General features: G+C 42.7%; 2 protein-coding genes across 2 annotated transcripts in view; both read left to right on the plus strand.

The window, feature by feature from the left end:
* Positions 1-56: 56 nt before the first annotated feature.
* On the plus strand, positions 57-1,790 carry LOC144901530 (uncharacterized). The gene is made up of 2 exons (XM_078795176.1): positions 57-1,005; positions 1,337-1,790. Exons 1-2 carry the CDS (start codon positions 116-118, stop codon positions 1,506-1,508), a joined length of 1,062 nt encoding a protein of 353 aa, XP_078651302.1. The 5' UTR covers positions 57-115; the 3' UTR covers positions 1,509-1,790.
* Positions 1,791-3,351: 1,561 nt separating this feature from the next.
* ttn.2 (titin, tandem duplicate 2) overlaps positions 3,352-20,310 on the plus strand; it is a 182,173-nt gene continuing 165,214 nt past the window's right edge. The window contains exons 1-23 of the mRNA XM_078795414.1: positions 3,352-4,022; positions 4,861-4,964; positions 9,164-9,367; positions 9,501-9,788; positions 10,416-10,483; positions 10,614-10,822; positions 10,931-11,033; positions 11,095-11,259; positions 11,466-11,579; positions 11,752-11,925; positions 12,001-12,108; positions 12,732-12,965; positions 13,221-13,280; positions 13,355-13,613; positions 13,694-13,763; positions 13,839-14,036; positions 18,402-18,544; positions 18,618-18,766; positions 18,847-19,074; positions 19,210-19,451; positions 19,577-19,809; positions 19,889-20,053; positions 20,141-20,309. Coding sequence (XP_078651540.1) covers positions 4,874-4,964; positions 9,164-9,367; positions 9,501-9,788; positions 10,416-10,483; positions 10,614-10,822; positions 10,931-11,033; positions 11,095-11,259; positions 11,466-11,579; positions 11,752-11,925; positions 12,001-12,108; positions 12,732-12,965; positions 13,221-13,280; positions 13,355-13,613; positions 13,694-13,763; positions 13,839-14,036; positions 18,402-18,544; positions 18,618-18,766; positions 18,847-19,074; positions 19,210-19,451; positions 19,577-19,809; positions 19,889-20,053; positions 20,141-20,309 — 3,674 coding nt within the window. The 5' untranslated portion in view covers positions 3,352-4,022; positions 4,861-4,873. The remainder of the gene's footprint in view (positions 4,023-4,860; positions 4,965-9,163; positions 9,368-9,500; positions 9,789-10,415; positions 10,484-10,613; positions 10,823-10,930; positions 11,034-11,094; positions 11,260-11,465; positions 11,580-11,751; positions 11,926-12,000; positions 12,109-12,731; positions 12,966-13,220; positions 13,281-13,354; positions 13,614-13,693; positions 13,764-13,838; positions 14,037-18,401; positions 18,545-18,617; positions 18,767-18,846; positions 19,075-19,209; positions 19,452-19,576; positions 19,810-19,888; positions 20,054-20,140; position 20,310) is intronic.

Below are 20,310 nucleotides of genomic sequence, written 5' to 3' on the forward strand. Positions count from 1 at the left end.
ACGCACTGGGATGCACGTGATTATCCCTCAAACCAAAACGACCTTCCCTCAGGACATTTGTTGTCCACAACCCCTCCAGGGTACCTTCCAAGCTGAGAAGACAATAACTCCATTAATGCATCCAAAATGTAACACAGTAAAGGGCAACATCTACAATTGTCAGTCATCTACAAGAACCAGCTTCATATCATCTCAAGGTCGCACCATGCTAGATATCGACCCACAGAATCTCCTCAGAGATGACATGATTCTTGATCTTGATCAAGAACCACCCACCAAGCAAGTTACCCATCAAACTTTGAACGGCCCATCAACACCCAGCAGCAGCAGCAGCGACCAAGACATTCAAGTTATGCTACCACAGGAGAACGACCACCTCAAACACAGGAGCATGGCAACTTCTCCACAAATCAGCACCAGCTTTTTCCAAGACTGTCCAGAGTCCAAACCAGACTTTAGGATTGGTCTTGATCAAGAATTTGGGTCCCAAATAAGCCATAACATGACCAGTGTAGTTCAGCCTCAGATGCTTTGTGGCTATTCCGAGTGTGAAAGATCACTTTATCAAGATGGACCAGAAGTCCTTGAGACCACATGCCCTCCTGAGTCACATGACAGTGGTTATGACAGCAGCAGGCAGAGTCTGTATGGTCCAGGAATGACGCCCACCAACCCCTCCCTCCTTGCTGGTACTGCTCTGCCAACAGTGTTAGCACAGAAAGCTAGCTTACATGTCACCACCCCTTTACCACCATCCCATGAACTAAACCCCAAAGAACACCAAGATATATGCCAGCCCGTGGTGATCCGTGAGGAGATCAAGTTTACTCCTCAGATTCAAGGACCACCCCGTCCAGGGCCACCCCATCCCCAGACCCGGAAGAGGCCTTTTGAATCTGGTCCACCTCCCTTCACCATGCCACTGTCAAAAGCTGCTGTCATGGGTGGCATGCCAGTGAATCTGGAGGTGGCGGTGACTGAACACCCAGAGCCCAAAGTCACCTGGTGGGTAGTCTACAACCTGCTTCACACAGGCTAAGATGGGAGGGGGAACTAAGAAGGGTCATCATGGGATAAACACATTGTACGGTAATGTCTGTACTGACATCACCATGCTATTATGAAAACAGCTCAAACGTGGTTTCTAGCATGTTTATGCGAGCTGCAGGCTAACTTCCTTATTAACGTCCTATAGGTAGAGTTCAACACTTTTAAATAAAAGCTCATGGTATAACTTGAGTTTAAAATCTGCACGGAAACGATGTTCATTATGTCATGTGAGGCTGGACAACATGCAGCCAGACTGACGTCCGTCCTGTTGCCACGGTCGCTCCAGGTTTAAAGATGGCCAACATGGGGAGGAGGGGGACCTAAAGAAAGATTGCGGAGAGGTTGAAGGTCGCTGGCTTCTGTCTGAAGTTGTTGACATCATCAGTGATGAGATGACCACATGCTTTGGAACCTGCTGTCTTCTTCTCTGGCTGCTTCTCATCCTCATTGGACTGTGACATCACACCAACGACTCTTCTTCTCTTCCTCTTTTTCTTTATCTTTTACCTTTTCTTGTTTTTCTTCATCTTCTTCTTCCACTTTCCTTTTCTGCCTGTTCATCCTCTTCCTCTTCTTCTATTTCCCTGTCATTACTACAGTTAAATGAGCTCATGTGTTGTTTTTCCTGAAGAATAGCACTATCTGGTGGACAGGCTCTTGAAGTGAAATCCTTATCCTCAGAAAACCTAAACCATGTTGTTTGAGAACAAATCCAAATAAATAAAGTTGTTCATGGTATTTAAAGGGTTACATAGATGTTGGTGATTTTTCTTTTTTGTGAAAAGTGAAAATTGTGGATATCAGTTTCATCTAATGAAAGAAATTAGAATTTACACTTAACACCACATTTGAGACATTGAGTATATACATTTTTCTCAATTATTTTTTTTAATTTCAGATTTAGGCAAGGCAAGGCATATATAGAGCACCATCAGTACACAAGGCAATTCATAGTGCTTTACAGAAAAGAAGAGTAAAATCCCTTCATCGCTTAAAAGTAATTAATACATTTCCTGTTTATCTGAATAATAACACAATGTAGTATTGTATACTATAAATATAAACTATATTTTATTCAGTATATACGTACGTATATATATATATATATATAAATGACGCGTTACGGCGATAACACATCAACAACAGTGCAATCCAAACACCATTTATGTATTTAACACCATTAAACTAAAAAAACCGTCTCTCGTCGGTTATCATTGCAACACTTCCTCGCTAGACAGATCGCGAGGTGCTTTCACTGACCGGCATCTCATATTTTTCGTTGTTGTTCTTGTTCAAATCACAATTACATGTAAACTGGAAAGGATGATGTAGTTTTCAAAATACTTTAAACATTTGTACAAAATACTGGTTTACTAGTGCCCATTCTCTTTTACTGCTTTAAGTGAACATGATTAAATGCGGCTTCCATTTACGACACTAGACGGTTACCTGAATGCACCAGGGCAATCGCCGCAGGTTTCCTTAACATTTGATGATTTGACTAACAGTACTAGCTGATAAACATAAGTAACCTGGTTATTCCTCATTCCTTCTACGCTAGACTCTGTTTGCACTGTGATATTGGGATGTGTTTGGATTCAGCCGCCGAGCTGGTCGCTAACTGCTGAGCTAAGTTAGCCATTGCCACTAATTCATGCTATTGTTAGCATGCTATTTCAGTGTGTTCAGTGTACTGCTTATAACTGAGATGTTTTTTTTGCTAACTGCTAGCTTAATAAGCATTGCAGTCGGGTAGATGAATATCAATAATTATTCACAAAAAGGTAAATTCGCTATTTGAGAAGTGTGTCTTCCATTCCTCAGGACCCAAGAAGTAACTCTCAGTTTCAAAAAGGTTGGTCACTCCTGTCTAAAACAGAAATGCAAATAAAAACAATAAGTATTATAAGTATTATAACTCTTAATGCTCAGTACATTTTACTGCATTTAGTGATGCTGGGAAATCCCATAAAATTCACTCAAAACATGTGAATTCATCTTAAATGATATGGTGTTTTTGAACGCAACTCCTCATTTCTCATAATAAAATAGCTCAAGTCTGATTCAAATAATCTGCTATGAAAGGAACCATCCATTAATCGTCTGGAGCCAGCTGACTTCAGGTGAGAATGAAATAAAGCAGTGTTAGATAAATAGATTTTCAGACATGTATGCTATCACTTAATTTGATTTAAATTTTGGCACTGACAAAACACAAATATCCATAACCCTTTCAATAAAAATATGGTAAAATGGGTGTATTTCAGACATGGTGAGACATGGTGATTAATCACCATCAATTAAAACAGTCATTAATCTGATAAAAAATTTAAATCATCAAAAGTTATAATCTGTTAAGTTGTTTGGGCCGGTGACACAACTTCCGCTCATGATGTCATCAGAGGTTCACCTGACCAAGTCACCTATGACCCCTTTTGCTTTACCACACCACCTCTGTCTCGTCCAGCACAGTCTGGCTGAGTGCATTAAAATGGGCCGGAGGCCGGTAGAGTACCGTGAGGTATCGTAGAGTCAGTGACCAAAGGCCCTTACAAAAGGCTATCTCAATGTGGGGGATGTGGGGTGCTTTACAGATGGAAGCAGCTGTCAGTCCAACTTGTATAAACGTGACCCCTCCCGACACCCAATCCCGCAATGAGGTCTTGCTGGCCGGCCAATGATATGCTCTGGCCGTGTGACATCATTGCCGTATAAAGACCCCCTCCCGAGCACCCAGTCCCTCTGAGCAGGCTCAGCGTTCCCGGCCCGGACGCCTCGGCTGGAGGGAGCGCTGTGAGGAGGAAAAACAAAACTACACGGCTAAGAGAGCCTGTAGTTTTGTTTTTTTTTTTGTTTTTCGAGGCTTGAGGTTCGCTTCTTCTTGCTTTGGACTGTTGGACTAAACTCGGATTTAGGACCTTTTGGACATCCCCCTGACTCCCCCCCCTTCCCCTGGCATCCGTGACTGACAGGTAAGTGTGAGTGACGTTTGACTTTTGACCTTGTGGACCTTCGTGGCTATCAAGCAGGTCTGCGTGGAGGCCGTGATGTGTCATCCCAGAATAGCTTCAACGCTCCAATGACTTTTTAAGGGAATCAGCCGCTCACTATCGCTTACTGCACATGCTACCTGTCAATCAAGTTGAGGTGTGGCAGGGGACGGGGGGCTATTTTTAGAGTCTGGTGTCACCCCCCCACCCTCCATCCCCCATTTATTTTAGATGAGAGACAACAGCTGCAACTTTTAATAGCACATTTTATTTGCTGAATAATGTAACATCCATCATAGTTGTTATTGCTTTTTCTTTTTTCATCAACATATAAACACTTTTCAGTCAGTTCATTAAAACCAAGTTGTTGGTTTTTTTATTCTTGTCACTTGTTCTGGTCCATGTTCTGGTCCCTGCTCAGCAAATAGTAATGATGATGTGATTATCATATTAAGTTGTTTTTCAAAGAAAAGCATAAAAAGATGAGGGTTTTTTGTCTAAATGCTGAGTGGGAGAGATGATTACATGTTGTCCTGCCCACATGCCTGAACCGACCAATTGGAGGAGTTCACACCTCAGTCCAGTGTTGGAATAATAATAATAATAATAATAAAAAGTAATTTTAAATCTGCTCTGAAGATAATCTGGAAAGCGCTCCCCCCCTCAGTCTCATCCCCCCGACCTCATCCCAAAATAAACCCTGAGTCTGGTTGTCAGGCCTGCTGGTCATGACAAAGATAAAACATCACCAGGAATGTCTACCTTATCACATCAACCCGTTGCTATTGACCTCCTGACCTTCGTTGTTCTTCTCTTGCAGGGAGCCAAGCAACATGTCGACACAAGCGCCGACTTTCATGCAGCCGCTGCAGAGCGTCGTGGCACTAGAGGGTAGTGCCGCCACGTTCGAGGCGCAAGTTAGTGGTAAGTGGACACGCATGGCGGGGGTTCTGCCAACACCATGTTGTTTGCAGGCCATGCTAATGTGCTGATGCTATCGGAAATAAACATGTGCTCAGTGCATAACATTTTTCAACTGCTGACTAATAAGTGGTCATGACACCAAAAAAAAGTTAGAAAAAAAACCTAAATGAAAGTACTCAATAAAATATTTTTCGAATGGAATCTTTCCGAATGACTTTTCCAACAATGGTATGCATGGAAAGGAATATTCCAATCTCTTGTCTACATGTGGCGCTATAATCAAACAGAATAGTCTATAGGGCATGGGCAGTAAAATGTAAACATCAACATCATGTGATACTGGCTTCCCCAAGTTTTTCTTTCACTTTTTGCAATAACAAGTTCATTGCGAGTTTTTCGTCCGTCCCGTCTCCATTTTTTAAATTGACGAACGTCTTGAGTTGTGTGTTACGTCATATCTGAGTGTGTACTGAAAGAACGCAGCCGGGATAAATGTAAACAGGAAAAGATCAAATTCAATCTTGCTAATATTTTACAATTAAAATGGGGACATGCTATATACAGATTTGTTTTTTCTTTTTTTAAGAAAAACTGGACTTATGAATAGATTATGGAAGGGTTTAGATTCTGTTCCACACCGAAAACTGCTTGCCAACCGCCAATAAACAACAGAAGAAGAAGAAGAAGAACGCACCGTGACAACTTTCCATTTGAGTGGGTATATGATACCTCAATCGGTTTGGGGAAAGGAATATTCCACCCCTGTGAAACCAATTATATGTTAATTCGGACCGGCACATTTCTTTTGGAATGAGGTGTATACAAAGGTTAAATTCTTTCTGTTTGAGCAAATAGACCGAATGCAAGCGGACTATTTGGGTCCATGTATACTGTGATGAGACCAGCCATGTTGTTTGGCCTAGAGACAGTGCCACTGAGGACAAGACAGGAAGCAGAACTAGAGGTAGCAGAGAAGAGGATGCTGAAGTTCTCATTGGGAGTGACCAGGATGGATAGGATCAGGAACAAGTACACCAGAGGGATATTACATGTTAGAGGCCAGACTGAGATGGTTGGGACATGTCTAGAGGAGAGATAGTGAATATATTGGTAGAAGGATGCTACATTTAGAGCTGCCAGGTAGGAGGCGTAGAGGAAGACCACAGATGAGGCTTATAGATGTAGTGAAGGAGGACATGAGGGTAGTTGGTGTGAGAGAGACAGATGCAGTAGACACGGTTGGATGGAGGAGATTGATTTGCTGTGGCGACCCCTGAAGGGAAAAGCCCTAAGAGAAAGAAGAAGATGTGTAGGTGACTTATGATGCTCAACGAGTACTCTGAACCAACGCCATCTTGGCTCTTGACCACGTTCTGGGAAGCAGATTCAAACACATGCAGTCATGAACTCACAGCAAAGCCAATAAAGTGACATATTCGAACAATAACATAATAATAAAATTTGCTGATGTTGTGTTGTGATAAATATGATAAAATAAACACCAAAAAGTATGTGACAAAGACAACTGGATAATGAAAGGCCAGTCAACCTGGGAATGAAACCCCACAGTATTATTTATTACAGACTCAAGATTTGTAAAATAGATCGAGTACAAAAACATTTACTGACTGAAACTGGCAGATTGACAGCAACATAGTTTAGAAAAATTAGTGACTAAAAGAAATTCAAGTCCACCACACCGGAAACCAGATGCAAAGAAAGTAACATATTCATAACAATAATAACATTCACTAACATTTTGTAGTAAGGCGTATTTTACTGGCAGTGTTTAATAGGTAGCATGTCAGTTAGGAATTAACATTGAATTAGCCTTAGCACGAGGCAGGCCGCTATGTAGTATATTAGCAGAAGAAATGTAGCTTGACTTATGAATAAATCTGATAAAGCATGACTTTGGTACCTCATTGACTTCTCTACACCAAATATCAAAGACGTTAGAGCAGATTTTATACTGGAAGATAGTGCTTTGTCCCCATTGCTTTAACAAAAGCTGTGTGATTTTCTGCAAAAATCCTTTTCACCCCACACTAACCACAATTGTGCAAACACGACATCTACTATTTTCAGGCACCCCCCCCCATTGCTTCTTTCACCTTTCTTTCTTTCATTTTTTTAACTGCCAGACATTACTTTAGTAGGCACAAGCCGTATAGTTTAACTGTGACTGACACCTGCCGCTACAAGTAAGGCAAGGTAGTGGTGAACCAAACCATGTAGCTTTCATGTAGCTATAGCAGGGGTGGTCAGTCAATATAGGAATGTACTTTTGGTCAATGTGGATATTTAACTCTTACTACCAAATGCAAGATATTGTTTTAATGGTTTTCTGAGTGCGCCTGAATGCCTCAGGGGCGCAAGGAGAACAGAGCAGAAAAGAGACGGCATGATGTTGATGTTGATGATGTTCTGTGTGCATCATATGAACAAATGAGAAAGTTTGATGATTATTTTGTGCATTATCTAGAGTGTTTCATCTTGAAGATTAAATATTAAAGACGTTACAGCAGATTTTATGCCAGAAAATAGTGCCTTTAATTTTATTTGAACATGCATCTGGTGACAATGGAATACATCACATAAATTAAATTGTTACATTGTTCACTTCCTGTATTCCAGGCGTTTTTGTTTCTTTTTAAGTGTAAGGTAATGTAACCATATGACAATTTTAGTGATGATTTTTTTTTTTTTTACAACCATAATAAATAATGATCTTAGATATACCCATCAAAATATGATGGTGAAGGTGCTATAAATGAACAAAGTAAACACAACATGACTTCATCCTTGTATTTTCAACTGCTTGTATTGTTCCTTGAGTTCGCTAATCTTTGTGCATTGTTTGAGTTCCTTTCTTGGTTCGTTCCATAGTTTGATTTCACATACTGAAATGCTGTGGCTTTTTAATGTTTTTCTTGCATATATGTGTTTCAAGTTTAGTTTTGGAACATTTTAATAGGTTATTGTTAGCTTTATGCATTGGGTACTTTAGTTGTGCTTTTAAAAGTCAACAGAGTAGCCATCATATGTTTTTGATAATCAAAAAGTTCAGGGAAGAAAGTCAAGTGTCATATTTTTCATGTACATGCATCACACTGCAGTACAGTGGCACCCTGTGTATTCCTTTTCACCTCACATGACATGTAGTATTTCCAGGCAAAAAAATCCCACATTTTGCACAATTCAATTTGATTGAAATTCCGTCTGCAGATCGAAGTTAAAGTAAATTAATATCCCATATATCTTTTATCTTGTTCCATAACTCCGGTCCACAAGTTTGAAAGGCTTAACATTGTACTTAGTGTTTTCACAAATTTTCACCACACTAACATGTAGTATTTGCGGGCCTGGAAATTACTATGTGTCAGTTGTGTAGTGTGATGTGGTGTGAAAAAGAACATTAAAAAGTACATTTTATTTGCTAAATATTAAGGGGTTGGTTTAGGTGTAGTCAACATGTTGCAATATGGAAAATGTGACACAATAAGTATCAATGTTACCAAATTTCTGTGATTAATTATATCTGAAAAAGCATGACTATCTACCCCAAAATTAAATACGTTAGAGCATATTTTAGGCAGTGAAATAGCGCCTTTGGTCCCCATGGCTGAGTCAGAGCAAAAGCTCTGATCGACTCACGGACCTTGGCAAGTACAACCGTACTACATAATATATAACCGGCTGAGAAAATCGGATTTAAAAGTCAACAGAGTAGCTAATCAAAAAGTCCAAGGAAGAAAGTCAAGTGTTATATATTACATGTATCATGCATTATAAAACCCATATTTTAGCGATGAAAAAAATCTGAGCATTTGTGCTCTGTAGGATCATCCATGCAGAAAATGCCTTTTTTCATATGATATCGGGTGTATTTTCATTTGTAAACATGATTGTTAGATTAAGTCTTTATCTTCAATTTCGTGTCATGTTGCGTTTGCATTGTGATGATCAGATCACACAACTGTATAAAGTTTGGGAACCACTGAACCGGACTAAACAAGTCCACTGTTAAACAGGTCTGCTATGCTTTACTAAGCTAAGTAAGCCAAACATGTCTACAACAACAAGTATGCTGCATTGTAGGACGCTATGCCCAGCTAAGGAGGTCTGATTGACTGTGCTCAGCTAATTCAAATAAGTCAAATAGCATTGGAACCTGTAGGTGTCTGTCTCCCTTCCAGGTTCCCCAGTTCCTGAGGTGAGCTGGTTTCGTGATGGCCAGGTTCTTTCCGCTGCTGCTTTGCCCGGCATTCAGATCTCGTTCAGCGACGGCCGCGCTGTTCTGAGGATCCCCGCCGTGACCGCCGCACACAGTGGAAGATTTTCTGTCAGAGCAACCAATGGAGCTGGACAAGCAACCAGCACTGCCGAACTCCTTGTTACAGGTGAGACCTTGGACTTATGTGACCTCAGGTAGACTTTGAATTGACCTACTCGTCATCCTTATTACAGGAGAGACCTCAGGTAGATTTGACTTTGACTTTTGGAAAGTAATACAGGTATGGTCTTTGTCTGCAGCGGAGACGGCGCCTCCTAACTTCCTACAGAGACTTCAAAGCTCCACAGTGAGACAAGGGAGTCAGGTGAGACTCAACGTCCAAGTGACGGGCATCCCGACACCTGTGGTTAAGTTCTATCGAGAGGGAGCCGAGATCCAGAGCTCGACCGACTTCAAGATCCTTCAGGAAGGAGACCAGTACAGTCTGTTGATTGCCGAGGCATTCCCGGAGGATTCCGGAACATATTCTGTGACTGCAACAAACAGCAGTGGCCGAGCCACGTCCACTGCTGAACTTCTGGTTCAAGGTCAGTACTTATAGACCTTCGGTCTCGGGCTGATACTGACACTTGGGGGCATGATACTGGCACGCGCGGGCATGATACTGGGCCTGATACCAGACAAACCATGTGATGATCTTATTATCACATACTATTTAATCATGAGCTTATTATCACGTACTATTTAATCAAAAGACCATTTTTTTCCGGGAAATTTTCAGTTTATTACATGTATTATATCTAAACAGTATAAACACAATAATTGCTGATGTCTGATAATTAAAGTTCCATTAATAAAGTTTGGGTTTTTTGGTGACAGGAGAGGCACTAGGCACTAAGCACTCGTGCGCTGTTCTCTGATTGGTTGTTTCATTGGTTGCTGCTCTGGTATCGTGCACCAGAGCAGCGCGCTCTGAGTGGACAGCTACGGGGGCTGATACTGGACATGGTTAAACTCTATATTTTATCAGTATCACTGCCCTGGGCTTTGACACAGTATCATTTCGGCCTTCTCCCGTATCATTCATGGGCGGTTTCTAGGGTACAGGGCCAATTAATACTGTAGTATGTGATAATATTACCCTAGCACAGTGGTTTTCAAACTGGGGGCACCGTTGGCGTGCTTCTGTTAACCCACTGATGTCTTGTCTGCAGGTGAAGAGGCTGTTCCTGCTAAGAAAACCAAAACCATCATCTCCTCATCGCAGATTGGTGTCCAGAGGGTAAGCTGAGAATTTTCAAAAGATGCAGATGCTCACTTTTAGCTATGTTTACACATTTGTTTTGGATACATCATCAAACCAAAAGCCACTCACTCTTTCATGTCATTAATCATAATGTTTGTCTTGCAAGATGGAGGGCAGCTTCCAGACCACCACAATGGAAATGCACATGGAAGGTGGAATGATGACTCAGCAGTTAGCTCACAGGACCCCTCCACGGGTCCCCCCGAAGCCCACCTCCAAATCCCCACCAGCCTATTTTGCCAAAGTGACCGGTGGACGTCAGCAGTCACCTTCACCTGTCAGACATGTAAAAGGGCCGACGCCCACAGCCGTCAGGTACACCGCTAAAGTTCTGAAACCCGGACATGCTCAACATGAGACTTCTGAATCTCACAAAGCAGCAGAATCGTGACACAGGAGCTTTTTCTGTTGTTTTATCCACAGACCCATATCTCCCTCCAGACTGTCTGTGTCTGTCTCTCCCATCCGACCTGTGAAGTCCCCCATCATGACTCGCAAACAGGAAACAACAGTGGCCAGACACCTTGTAGGTTCGAACAAAAACACCAAATTGATTCACATTGGTTCACGTTGTTGTTATCTTGCAGGTGTCAGCCTCATCAGATGTGCTTCCGCCGTGGAAGCAGGGTGACTACGTGGCCGAGGCAAGCTACACAAGCATGACTAGCATGACTAGCGTGACTAGCATGAGCAGCGCCACTCGACTTCAGGCGGGCAAGCAGTGGGAGCAGCAGGTCACCGCCACCAGAGAGGTAAAAGTTACTTGCTCTTCACACCTCATTACAGTTGTTTCATCCTGTCCGTTCTCGTGGTGCGGACAAGTGGGGGGGCCACTTCTTTTGTGTGACAGTGTGATGTCACATGTGCTAACGTCTTGTCAACAAGAGGTCTTGTTAGCATGTGAAGCGGGAAGTGCGGCCCTGCATGTCAACTTGTCTTGCTGTATTGTGACCGTCAGGCCGAGCATGCGCCCCAGTCTGGTCGAAGTGTTGCCGTGGCGACTGTGATGGCGGCCGTGGATCAGGCCCGCAGCCGCAGGGCACCACCTGATGCTGGTCTGCCCGCTGAGCAGGTAGCTGGCGAGCATCACTCCCCCTCTTGACTCCGCCTACTTTGCCATATCTTTCTTCTTCTTCTTCTACTGTCGGATGAACCTTGCTGCCCCCAGTGGATGAAGCTCTCTGTTTTCTTTATCTGCATTGCTAAAGTCACGTGACCGCCTCATGCGCTGCATGTTGTGTCAGCAGGCGGAGGGCATCCAACAAACAAACATGCCCACTAAAGAGGTCGTTGAAGTCGTACAGGCGGTGCACGATGATGGCCGGCAGACTGAATGGAACGCCACACAGATGGAAGTGAAACAACGGGTGGCAGGAGAGAAACATTTCTCAGCTACTAAAACCTTGCTGTCCGCGCAGGTCGAACGACTTTAGTGATGTCGTATTGGGATAATGAGTGTGCGTGATCTCAATGAACTGTGTTGGTCACTCCAGATTGAGACGACCACTCCCACCCGCGTGGATGCTGGCTCCCCCTCACCTTCACATCCACATTTCACCGTTTCTAAAGTTTCTGTTCCCAAAGCTGGCGCTAGTCGCGAGGTAAGGAGGGCAGGTTGCCACCACCACCACCGCCCTTTCTGGACGACCATTCCATCTTTAACACACCCACTTTAACTCATGGGCTCCACCCTTCTGTGACTGGTGTGTTGCACTTTTTCTTCCCCTTCCATCTTTCTTCTTTTGATGATTTCCACTGCATCACAGTAACCACAACACAAGCCTGGTTTTGTTTTAACACTTTTACAGTATATTTCCAGAGAGTACAATCTAGAGATAGGTTCAATTGACAGTATTTTATCAAAAAGGACAATTAAGAGCATGGTGGTATATGGTTAGCATGTTGCCCTCACGCGGATTCCCCCACAACCAAAAACATGGAAAGCTAACTTTTCACTTGGCTTCACTGATCAAGGCACTGTGACGCTTGATTTGATCGCCAGGCACATCGCCATTGCTCGTCAAGTAGGAAAATACATGTCCAAAATGGTAGGTCAGTGTTTCTGCCTAACCAAATTCCCAAATGAACATATCTGACTCCCATCTCCCCCCACCAACCCACAATGCTGTGTTAATGCCCCATGGTCCAACCACTAACTCTCCACTGCCAGACACCTCAGTTGCTTTTGGCCAGTGCTTAACATTGTTTCCATTGGCTCGGCCAGGTGTCTATCACAGGCTCCGCCATCGCCACTCTGCACAAAGAGATGTCCTCCCCCACCAGACCCCAAAAGGTCATCAAGCCGGTCAAGTCGCCTAGTCCGTCTCGCCGGGCAGTGCCAGAGGTTCAAGTGGCACCAGAGTTCCTTCCGCCACCATTTAAGACTCCCAAATATCAGAGTCAATTTGAAGTGGGCAGGCTTTATGCCGAGGAGGAGTTTGAGGACTGGGAGCCTCAGGTTGGTCCAGCTCTTCCCCCAACTGTTTTCTTTCCTTCTTTAACCCTGTTTGGATCTTCACCCGGGTTTGCTCTCCTCACCTTAACGACGCCAATCATACGCATCCCTTCATCCTCCTTGTGAGGTCCTTGTCTTCTTCCTGCTGTCATTTCTATTGCCTCCTTTGGGTGTCATCTGGTGTCCATCTGTCTGTCCCCTCAGGGTATCAGGCTAGCATGACAATCTTTAACAATTTTGCTGTTTTTTTTCCCTCAGGAGGTGGTTGCAGTGCCCACCAGAGCCCAAGAGCCTGTTGTTCCACCCACTCTTGTTGCAGTGAGTACTTCCTGTCGCGGCCTGCCGTGTATGTTTTTGTTTTGTAAGACTTTAGCGTCACTATTTCTGTTCAGGGCCTGAAGAACTTGACAGTGACTGAAGGCGAGTCGGTGACGCTGGAGTGCCAAATCAGTGGCCAGCCCACCCCCGTCATCATGTGGTTTAGAGAGGATTTCAAGATCGAGAGCTCCATTGACTTCCAGATTAGCTACGAGCAGGGTTTTGCCCGACTGGTGATCCGCGAAGCATTTGCTGAGGACAGCGGCCGCTTCACCTGCACTGCCACCAGTGAAGCGGGAACAGTCAGCACTTCCTGCTACCTCCTGGTCAAAGGTAGCAGAGCAGCGTCAAAGTCACTTTAACTCAACACTGCAGTTCAGTTGTAAGTCAAATTGGTCCATTCTATACCATAGTTTCAGAAGAACTTGAGAGCAGAGAAGAGACGATGGCTGTCACACAAGTGGAAATGACTCATGAGAAAACGTGAGTCCAGTTAGCTTTGATTGTAATGTGATGCACCTGTTTGACGTTTTGACCACACTCTTTTGGCTCCTTCAGTGTTGCAGTTGAGACTAAAGAGCAAACTTCGGTGGAGGTGAGCACAGGCGAGCCCGCTGCTCCTTTCTTCATCAAGAAGCCGATGGTCCAGAAGCTAGTGGAGGGAGCTAGCGTCGCCTTTGAGTGCCAAGTGGGGGGAAACCCCAAACCTCATATCATTTGGAAGAAGAACGGCATCGTTCTCACCACTGGATATAGGTTGGTTCACAATGAAGACCACATCCTTTTATACAAACACCGACATCCAGTCCAATTCTCTTTTGTCGAGTTTGTAAAAGAATTGCCAATTTAAAGTCGCCACACTCAGCTAGCGGTTGCTTTTGTTTGTATTGCGTATTGCCTGATATTTTAAATGTTGTTCCTATATATATATATATATATATATATATATATATATATATATATATAGGGTGCATCAAATTTGAATGGAAAATTTTAAATTCATAATATCAATTTGGCTGGCATTCCATTTTTTGTAATGAACATATAAATGTCTTTTGCAAAGTTTTGAGGAAATCCATTGAGATTTAGGGGTGCCACCTCACACATAAACTTTTGTAAAATTTCGGAAAATGTGCAATTTCTAGTCTAATTGCCAAAACGTTGACCTGGAAATGTTGAGTACAATGAACGTCTATACAGCATCATTTTCTATAGGGTTATGAAAGACCAAAGACCAAGCTGTGACTGCTAGTCTGAAAGGAACTAGTTGTTGAGGGCAGCATCTTAGGAGAGCTGGTGGGTTGTGCTGCACAGTGCCTAAAATAATAAATGGGCACGTGTATATCAGATTATGTAGGACTACAGTACCACTCTCAATGAATATGAGGCATCAGCAATACTGTCAACTCTATGTTACTGTTGATGTTTTGCTTGCTCAGCTAATAGCTAACTGTCATTAGCGAACTGTAGTTAGCTAATGTTAGCTACAGTAGAGGCAATGAGCACTAAATACCTATAAATATGTCTACAAATCATTCAAATTACAAAGACAAAACCACAAATTTGCTAGTAATATGTAATAGGAGTATAAATACCAACAAAAACATAAAGATCACCTCAGAGTTCTTGAGCTGCAGTCTTTGCTGACCTCAAATATCCATGGCGACCATTGAGCACTGTTCACCACTTTATTCCACAAAAACAGATGTATGGTGGCACCCCTAAATAATCATGTATTGGAAAAATATTTTGTATGTGTTGTTTCTACATATATTGGAACACTTTTAGTACCCGGCCATATCAAAATTCAATAATTGTGTTTTTTGATGCACCCTAATATACATATATATATATATATATATATATATATATATATATATATATATATATATATATATACAGTGAAGAAAATAAGTATTTGAACACCCTGCTATTTTGCTATTTCTCCCACTTAGAAATCATGGAGGGGTCTGAAATTTTCATCGTAGGTGCATGTCCACTGTGAGAGAGATAAACTAAAAAGAAAAATCCAGAAATCACAATGCATGATTTTTTAACAATTTATTTGTGTGATACAGCTGCAAATAAGTATTTGAACACCTGTGTATCATCTAGAATTCTGACCCTGAAAGACCTGTTAGTCTGCCCATTAGAAGTCCACCTGCACTCCATGTATCATCCTGAATCAGATGCACCTGTTTGAGGTCGTTAGCTGCATAAAGACACCTGTCCACCCCATACAATCAGTAAGACTTTAACTTGTAACATGGCGAAGACCAAAGAGCTGTCCAAAGACACCAGAGACAAAATTGTACACCTCCACAAGGCTGGAAAGGGCTACGGAGCAATTACCAAGCAGCTTGGTGAAAAAAGGTCCACTGTTGGAGCTATCATTAGAAAATGGAAGAAGCTAAACATGACGGTCAATCTCAATCGGAGTGGAGCCCCATGCAAGATATCACCTCGTGGGGTCTCAATGATTCTAAGAAAGGTGAGGAATCAGCCCAGAACTACACGACAGGACTTGGTCAATGACCTGAAAAGAGCTGGGACCACCGTTTCCAAGGTTACTGTAGGTAATACACTAAGACGTCATGATGTGAAATCATGCATGGCACGAAAGGTTCCCCTGCTTAAACCAGCACATGTCAAGGCCCGTCTTAAGTTTGCATATGACCATTTGGATGATACAGAGGAGTCATGGGAGAAAGTTTTATGGTCAGATGAGACCAAAATAGAACTTTTTGGTCATAATTCCAATAAGCGTGTTTGGAGGAAGAAGAATGAAGAGTACAATCCGAAGAACACCATCCCTACTGTGAAGCATGGGGGTGGTAGCATCATGCTTTGGGGGTGTTTTTCTGCACATGGGACAGGACGAGTGCACTGCATTAAAGAGAGGATGACTGGGGCCGTGTATTGTGAGATTTTGGGGAACAACCTCCTTCCCTCTGTCAGAGCATTGAAGATGGGTCGTGGCTGGGTCTTCCAACACGACAACGACCCGAAGCACACAGCCAGGAAAACCAAGGAGTGGCTCCGTAAGAAGCATATCAAGGTTCTAGCATGGCCCAGCCAGTCTCCAGACCTGAACCCAATCGAAAATCTTTGGAGGGAGCTCAAACTCCGTGTTTCTCAGCGACAGCCCAGAAACCTGACTGATCTAGAGAAGATCTGTGTGGAGGAGTGGGCCAAGATCCCTCCTGCAGTGTGTGCAAACCTGGTGAAAAACTACAGGAAACGTTTGACCTCTGTAATAGCAAACAAAGGCTACTGTACCAAATATTAACATTCATTTTCTCAGGTGTTCAAATACTTATTTGCAGCTGTATCACACAAATAAATTGTTAAAAAATCATGCATTGTGATTTCTGGATTTTTCTTTTTAGTTTATCTCTCTCACAGTGGACATGCACCTACGATGAAAATTTCAGACCCCTCCATGATTTCTAAGTGGGAGAAATAGCAAAATAGCAGGGTGTTCAAATACTTATTTTCTTCACTGTATATATATATTTATTTATTTATGTATATATTTCAGATTTTATATATATATTGGGTACAGGTTGGAAATGTTAGGAGTAAATGAAAAGGTAAACACAAAGAGCAAAAAACAGCCCTAACCCAGAGACAGAGAGAACCCGTTTAAGTCAGTCCCATTCATGAGAACAACCCATCCATGTGGACTAACTAATCAAGTTAAGTCACTGTCTACTGCAGGGGTGGGCAAACTACGGCCCGGGGGCCACATGCGGCCCACCAAGCGTTTGAATCCGGCCCGCCAGTTGCTTTCTAAGTATTTCAACTTTTAACATACAAACTGGCAACATGACTTGCAAGTCTTATTTAGTAAAAAAAAAACAACAAAACTGTCAAATTAAATGACGTAGTTAGATGTGGTGTGATGTTTAAAGTGCTCCTGAAAAAAAGGGACATGAAAACATACAGCTGATAGTATATAACACTTACAGATAAAATTAGACAAAAAAAATTCAAGGAAAATTATAAGTATAAAATAGTGTGTGTGTTAAATATATATATATATATATATATATATATGTTCTGGCCCCCCCGGACAATTTTGTTTCCTCAATGCGGCCCACGAGTGAAAGTATTTGCCCACCCCTGGTCTACTGTGTGCTTCTTATTGCTAAAAGGTGCCTGCTTGTGTCAACATACAGTTTATGATTAACTGCTTTTGTTGACATCAAAGGAAACTGTAGACTCAAAGGGCTTATCTCTGAAAAATGGGTCATTTTATCTTGTCATGTGTGAAACAATATCAACATAAGTACTGTCCCATTGCCTAGCATTAAAACTTGCACACAGTGACTTCTTGTTCAGCGTAAAGTAACCTTTAAAATAAAAGCATATCACTATTGACGTGTGCTGCCATTGGCATACACCTACTATTTTGACTATGAATCAACTTATGATAACATGAAATAGTTTTAGTATCTTGCCGTATTTTGATGATTTAAAACACGGCCGAAACTTTTTTTCTTGGCGGATTGATAGACATAGTTATGCTAGCTCTGTCAACAACAACAATGGCAACAACACTTAAGATGGCCACTCTCCTTGGGATGGCTGTGTCTTTCAGCACAAGACGTGTGAAAAATGCTGACTACAAACAAGCATCTTGTTGAGTCTTTTTAGCAGAATCGAGAGCTCGGTATCCACTCTTCTGTCTGTGAATGACGGTGACACTAGCGATTAGGGAGACGTCATGTTAGTTAGCTAGTATTGATGCGCCCAAGGAAAGAAGTTTTGGTAGTGTTTTAAATCATCAAAATATGGCAAGACACTGCAACAATTACATGTTATTACATGTTACATGAGCGTGTCTATCAAACGATGCAACGTTGTTAGAGGTTTATTTTCAGAGTGCTTCATAGTCAAAATAGGTGTGTCCCAATGACAGTTGTAAGCTAGCTGAAATTAACTAGTTTTCTCTTGTTATAAATAATCATTTGAGCTGGGGTACAATGTTAGCCACGATGCTGCTGTTGTTGTGCTAGCTAACAATACAATACAGCGAACATACAAACTGAAGGTTTTAGCTGTTTTTTAATGTCTTAGCTCATATTGCTTGACATCAAAACATGTCTTCCTTTTTAGATATAAAGTGACCTACAAGAGAGAGACGGGTGAATGCAGACTGGAGATCTCCATGACGTTCGCTGATGACGCTGGAGAATATTCCGTCTTTGCCAAGAACTCACATGGAGAAGCCTCAGCTTCCATCAGCCTGCTGGAAGAAGGTAAGGGCTCTGTCTCAGGAATACAATGAAGAAAACTTTTTTGAAAACTGTACACCCTGCGCCACATCCACAGAGGCGTACGAAACCTACATGAAGCAGATTGACTTGACCTATAAAACTGAAGTGACGACAACAACAGTGGTTGAGGAGCCGTCGGTGGTTGTGAGTCAGCAAGAACTGGAACACAAGAGAGTGACACCAATGAGCTTTGTCACAGAAACGGTACTTAACTAGCATTTGTGATTCTCTTGGCTTATTTGTTGACGTTTCAGCAGAAGGTGAGCTTGTGTTTTTTTTCGCAGGAATTCTTCATTTCGGCATTTGAAGAGCGGATCATCCAGGAGATTGAGCTCCGCATCATGAGAATTAGCTATAGAGAACTGGTGTCAGAGGACGGCGAACTGATGGTGACTTCCTCGGATGAGGATGCGGTGCAGTCCACCTTTGATACGCCAGTTAAAAACTACCGGATCATGGAGGGAATGGGTGTTACTTTCCACTGCAAAATGGCAGGAGTGCCATTGCCAAAGGTGAGTAGCTTAAAGCAGTTATCACCAGGATTGAGACAGAAAAATATTTTTTCGTTAGATCAATATAAAGTATTATATCTTTATTAATAACTGCACTTAGTTTCAAGTAAAAAATCATTTTGTGGTTTCTGCCAGATTGCTTGGTACAAAGATGGTCAGCGCATACAACCTGGTGGACGATACCAAGTGGAGGTTCTTCAGGATGGACGTGCAAGTTTGCGTCTGCCAGTGGTTCTACCGGAGGATGAGGGTGTGTACACCGCCTTTGCCGCCAATATGAAGGGGAACGCCGTCAGCTCTGGGAAGCTCTACGTTGAGCCTTCTGGAACAGTGTCACCTCAGAGATACACGCCACAGCCAGCCATGCAGAGGATTCAGTACGTTCGATAATTCTTCATTAAGTCCATAAGATGGCGTTTTTTAAATTTTGAGCGAGTATAGCTGTTTTGTTTGATGCCCTCGGGGGAATCTTTCTAAGCCACTTTTTAAAATGTTGTTTTAGATCCACATCTCCACGCTCTCTGAGCCGTTCGCCAGGACGTTCTCCGAGTCGTTCTCCCGGACGTTCTCCCGCCCGACGGTTGGATGACACAGACGAGGCTCAGCTAGAAAGACTCTACAAACCCGTTTTTGTCATGAAGCCGACTTCGCTAAAATGCTCTGAGGGGCAAACTGCCAGATTTGATCTGAAGGTTGTTGGTAGACCCATGCCTGACACATACTGGTTTCACAATGGTGGGTAGCAAATGAGAAAAACATTACACAAAACCCTGTCCTCATTATCAGTAATGGCATTTCACCCTTTCGTTTGCAGGACAACAAGTGGTAAATGACTACACCCACAAGATAGTAATTAAGGAGGATGGCGTTCAGTCCCTGATCATTGTCCCTGCAATGCCTCAAGACTCTGGCGAGTGGACGGTTGTTGCTCAGAACCGAGCAGGACGAACCTCCATCTCTGTGACTCTTACTGTTGAAGGTAGGCGTCAAGTCACAGGTCAACTTTCTGTTCTCCAACAGATTGGTAGTGAGTTTAACATGACCTTTGCTGTGTCTCTTTTTTCAGCACGAGAAAGCCTGACAAGGCCTCATTTTGTTGACAAGCTAAGGAACTTAACAGTAAAACAGGGAACACTGGTTGAATTGGCTGTTAAAGCTATTGGAAACCCGGTGCCTGACATCGTCTGGCTGAAAAACAGTGACATCATAAGCCCACACAAGCACCCACATATCAAG

The sequence above is a fragment of the Doryrhamphus excisus genome, linkage group LG12 (genome assembly GCF_037039965.1).
Source record: "Doryrhamphus excisus strain RoL-2023G ecotype Guam linkage group LG12, RoL_Dexc_Guam_v1.1, whole genome shotgun sequence".
NCBI classification, from domain to species: domain Eukaryota; kingdom Metazoa; phylum Chordata; class Actinopteri; order Syngnathiformes; family Syngnathidae; genus Doryrhamphus; species Doryrhamphus excisus.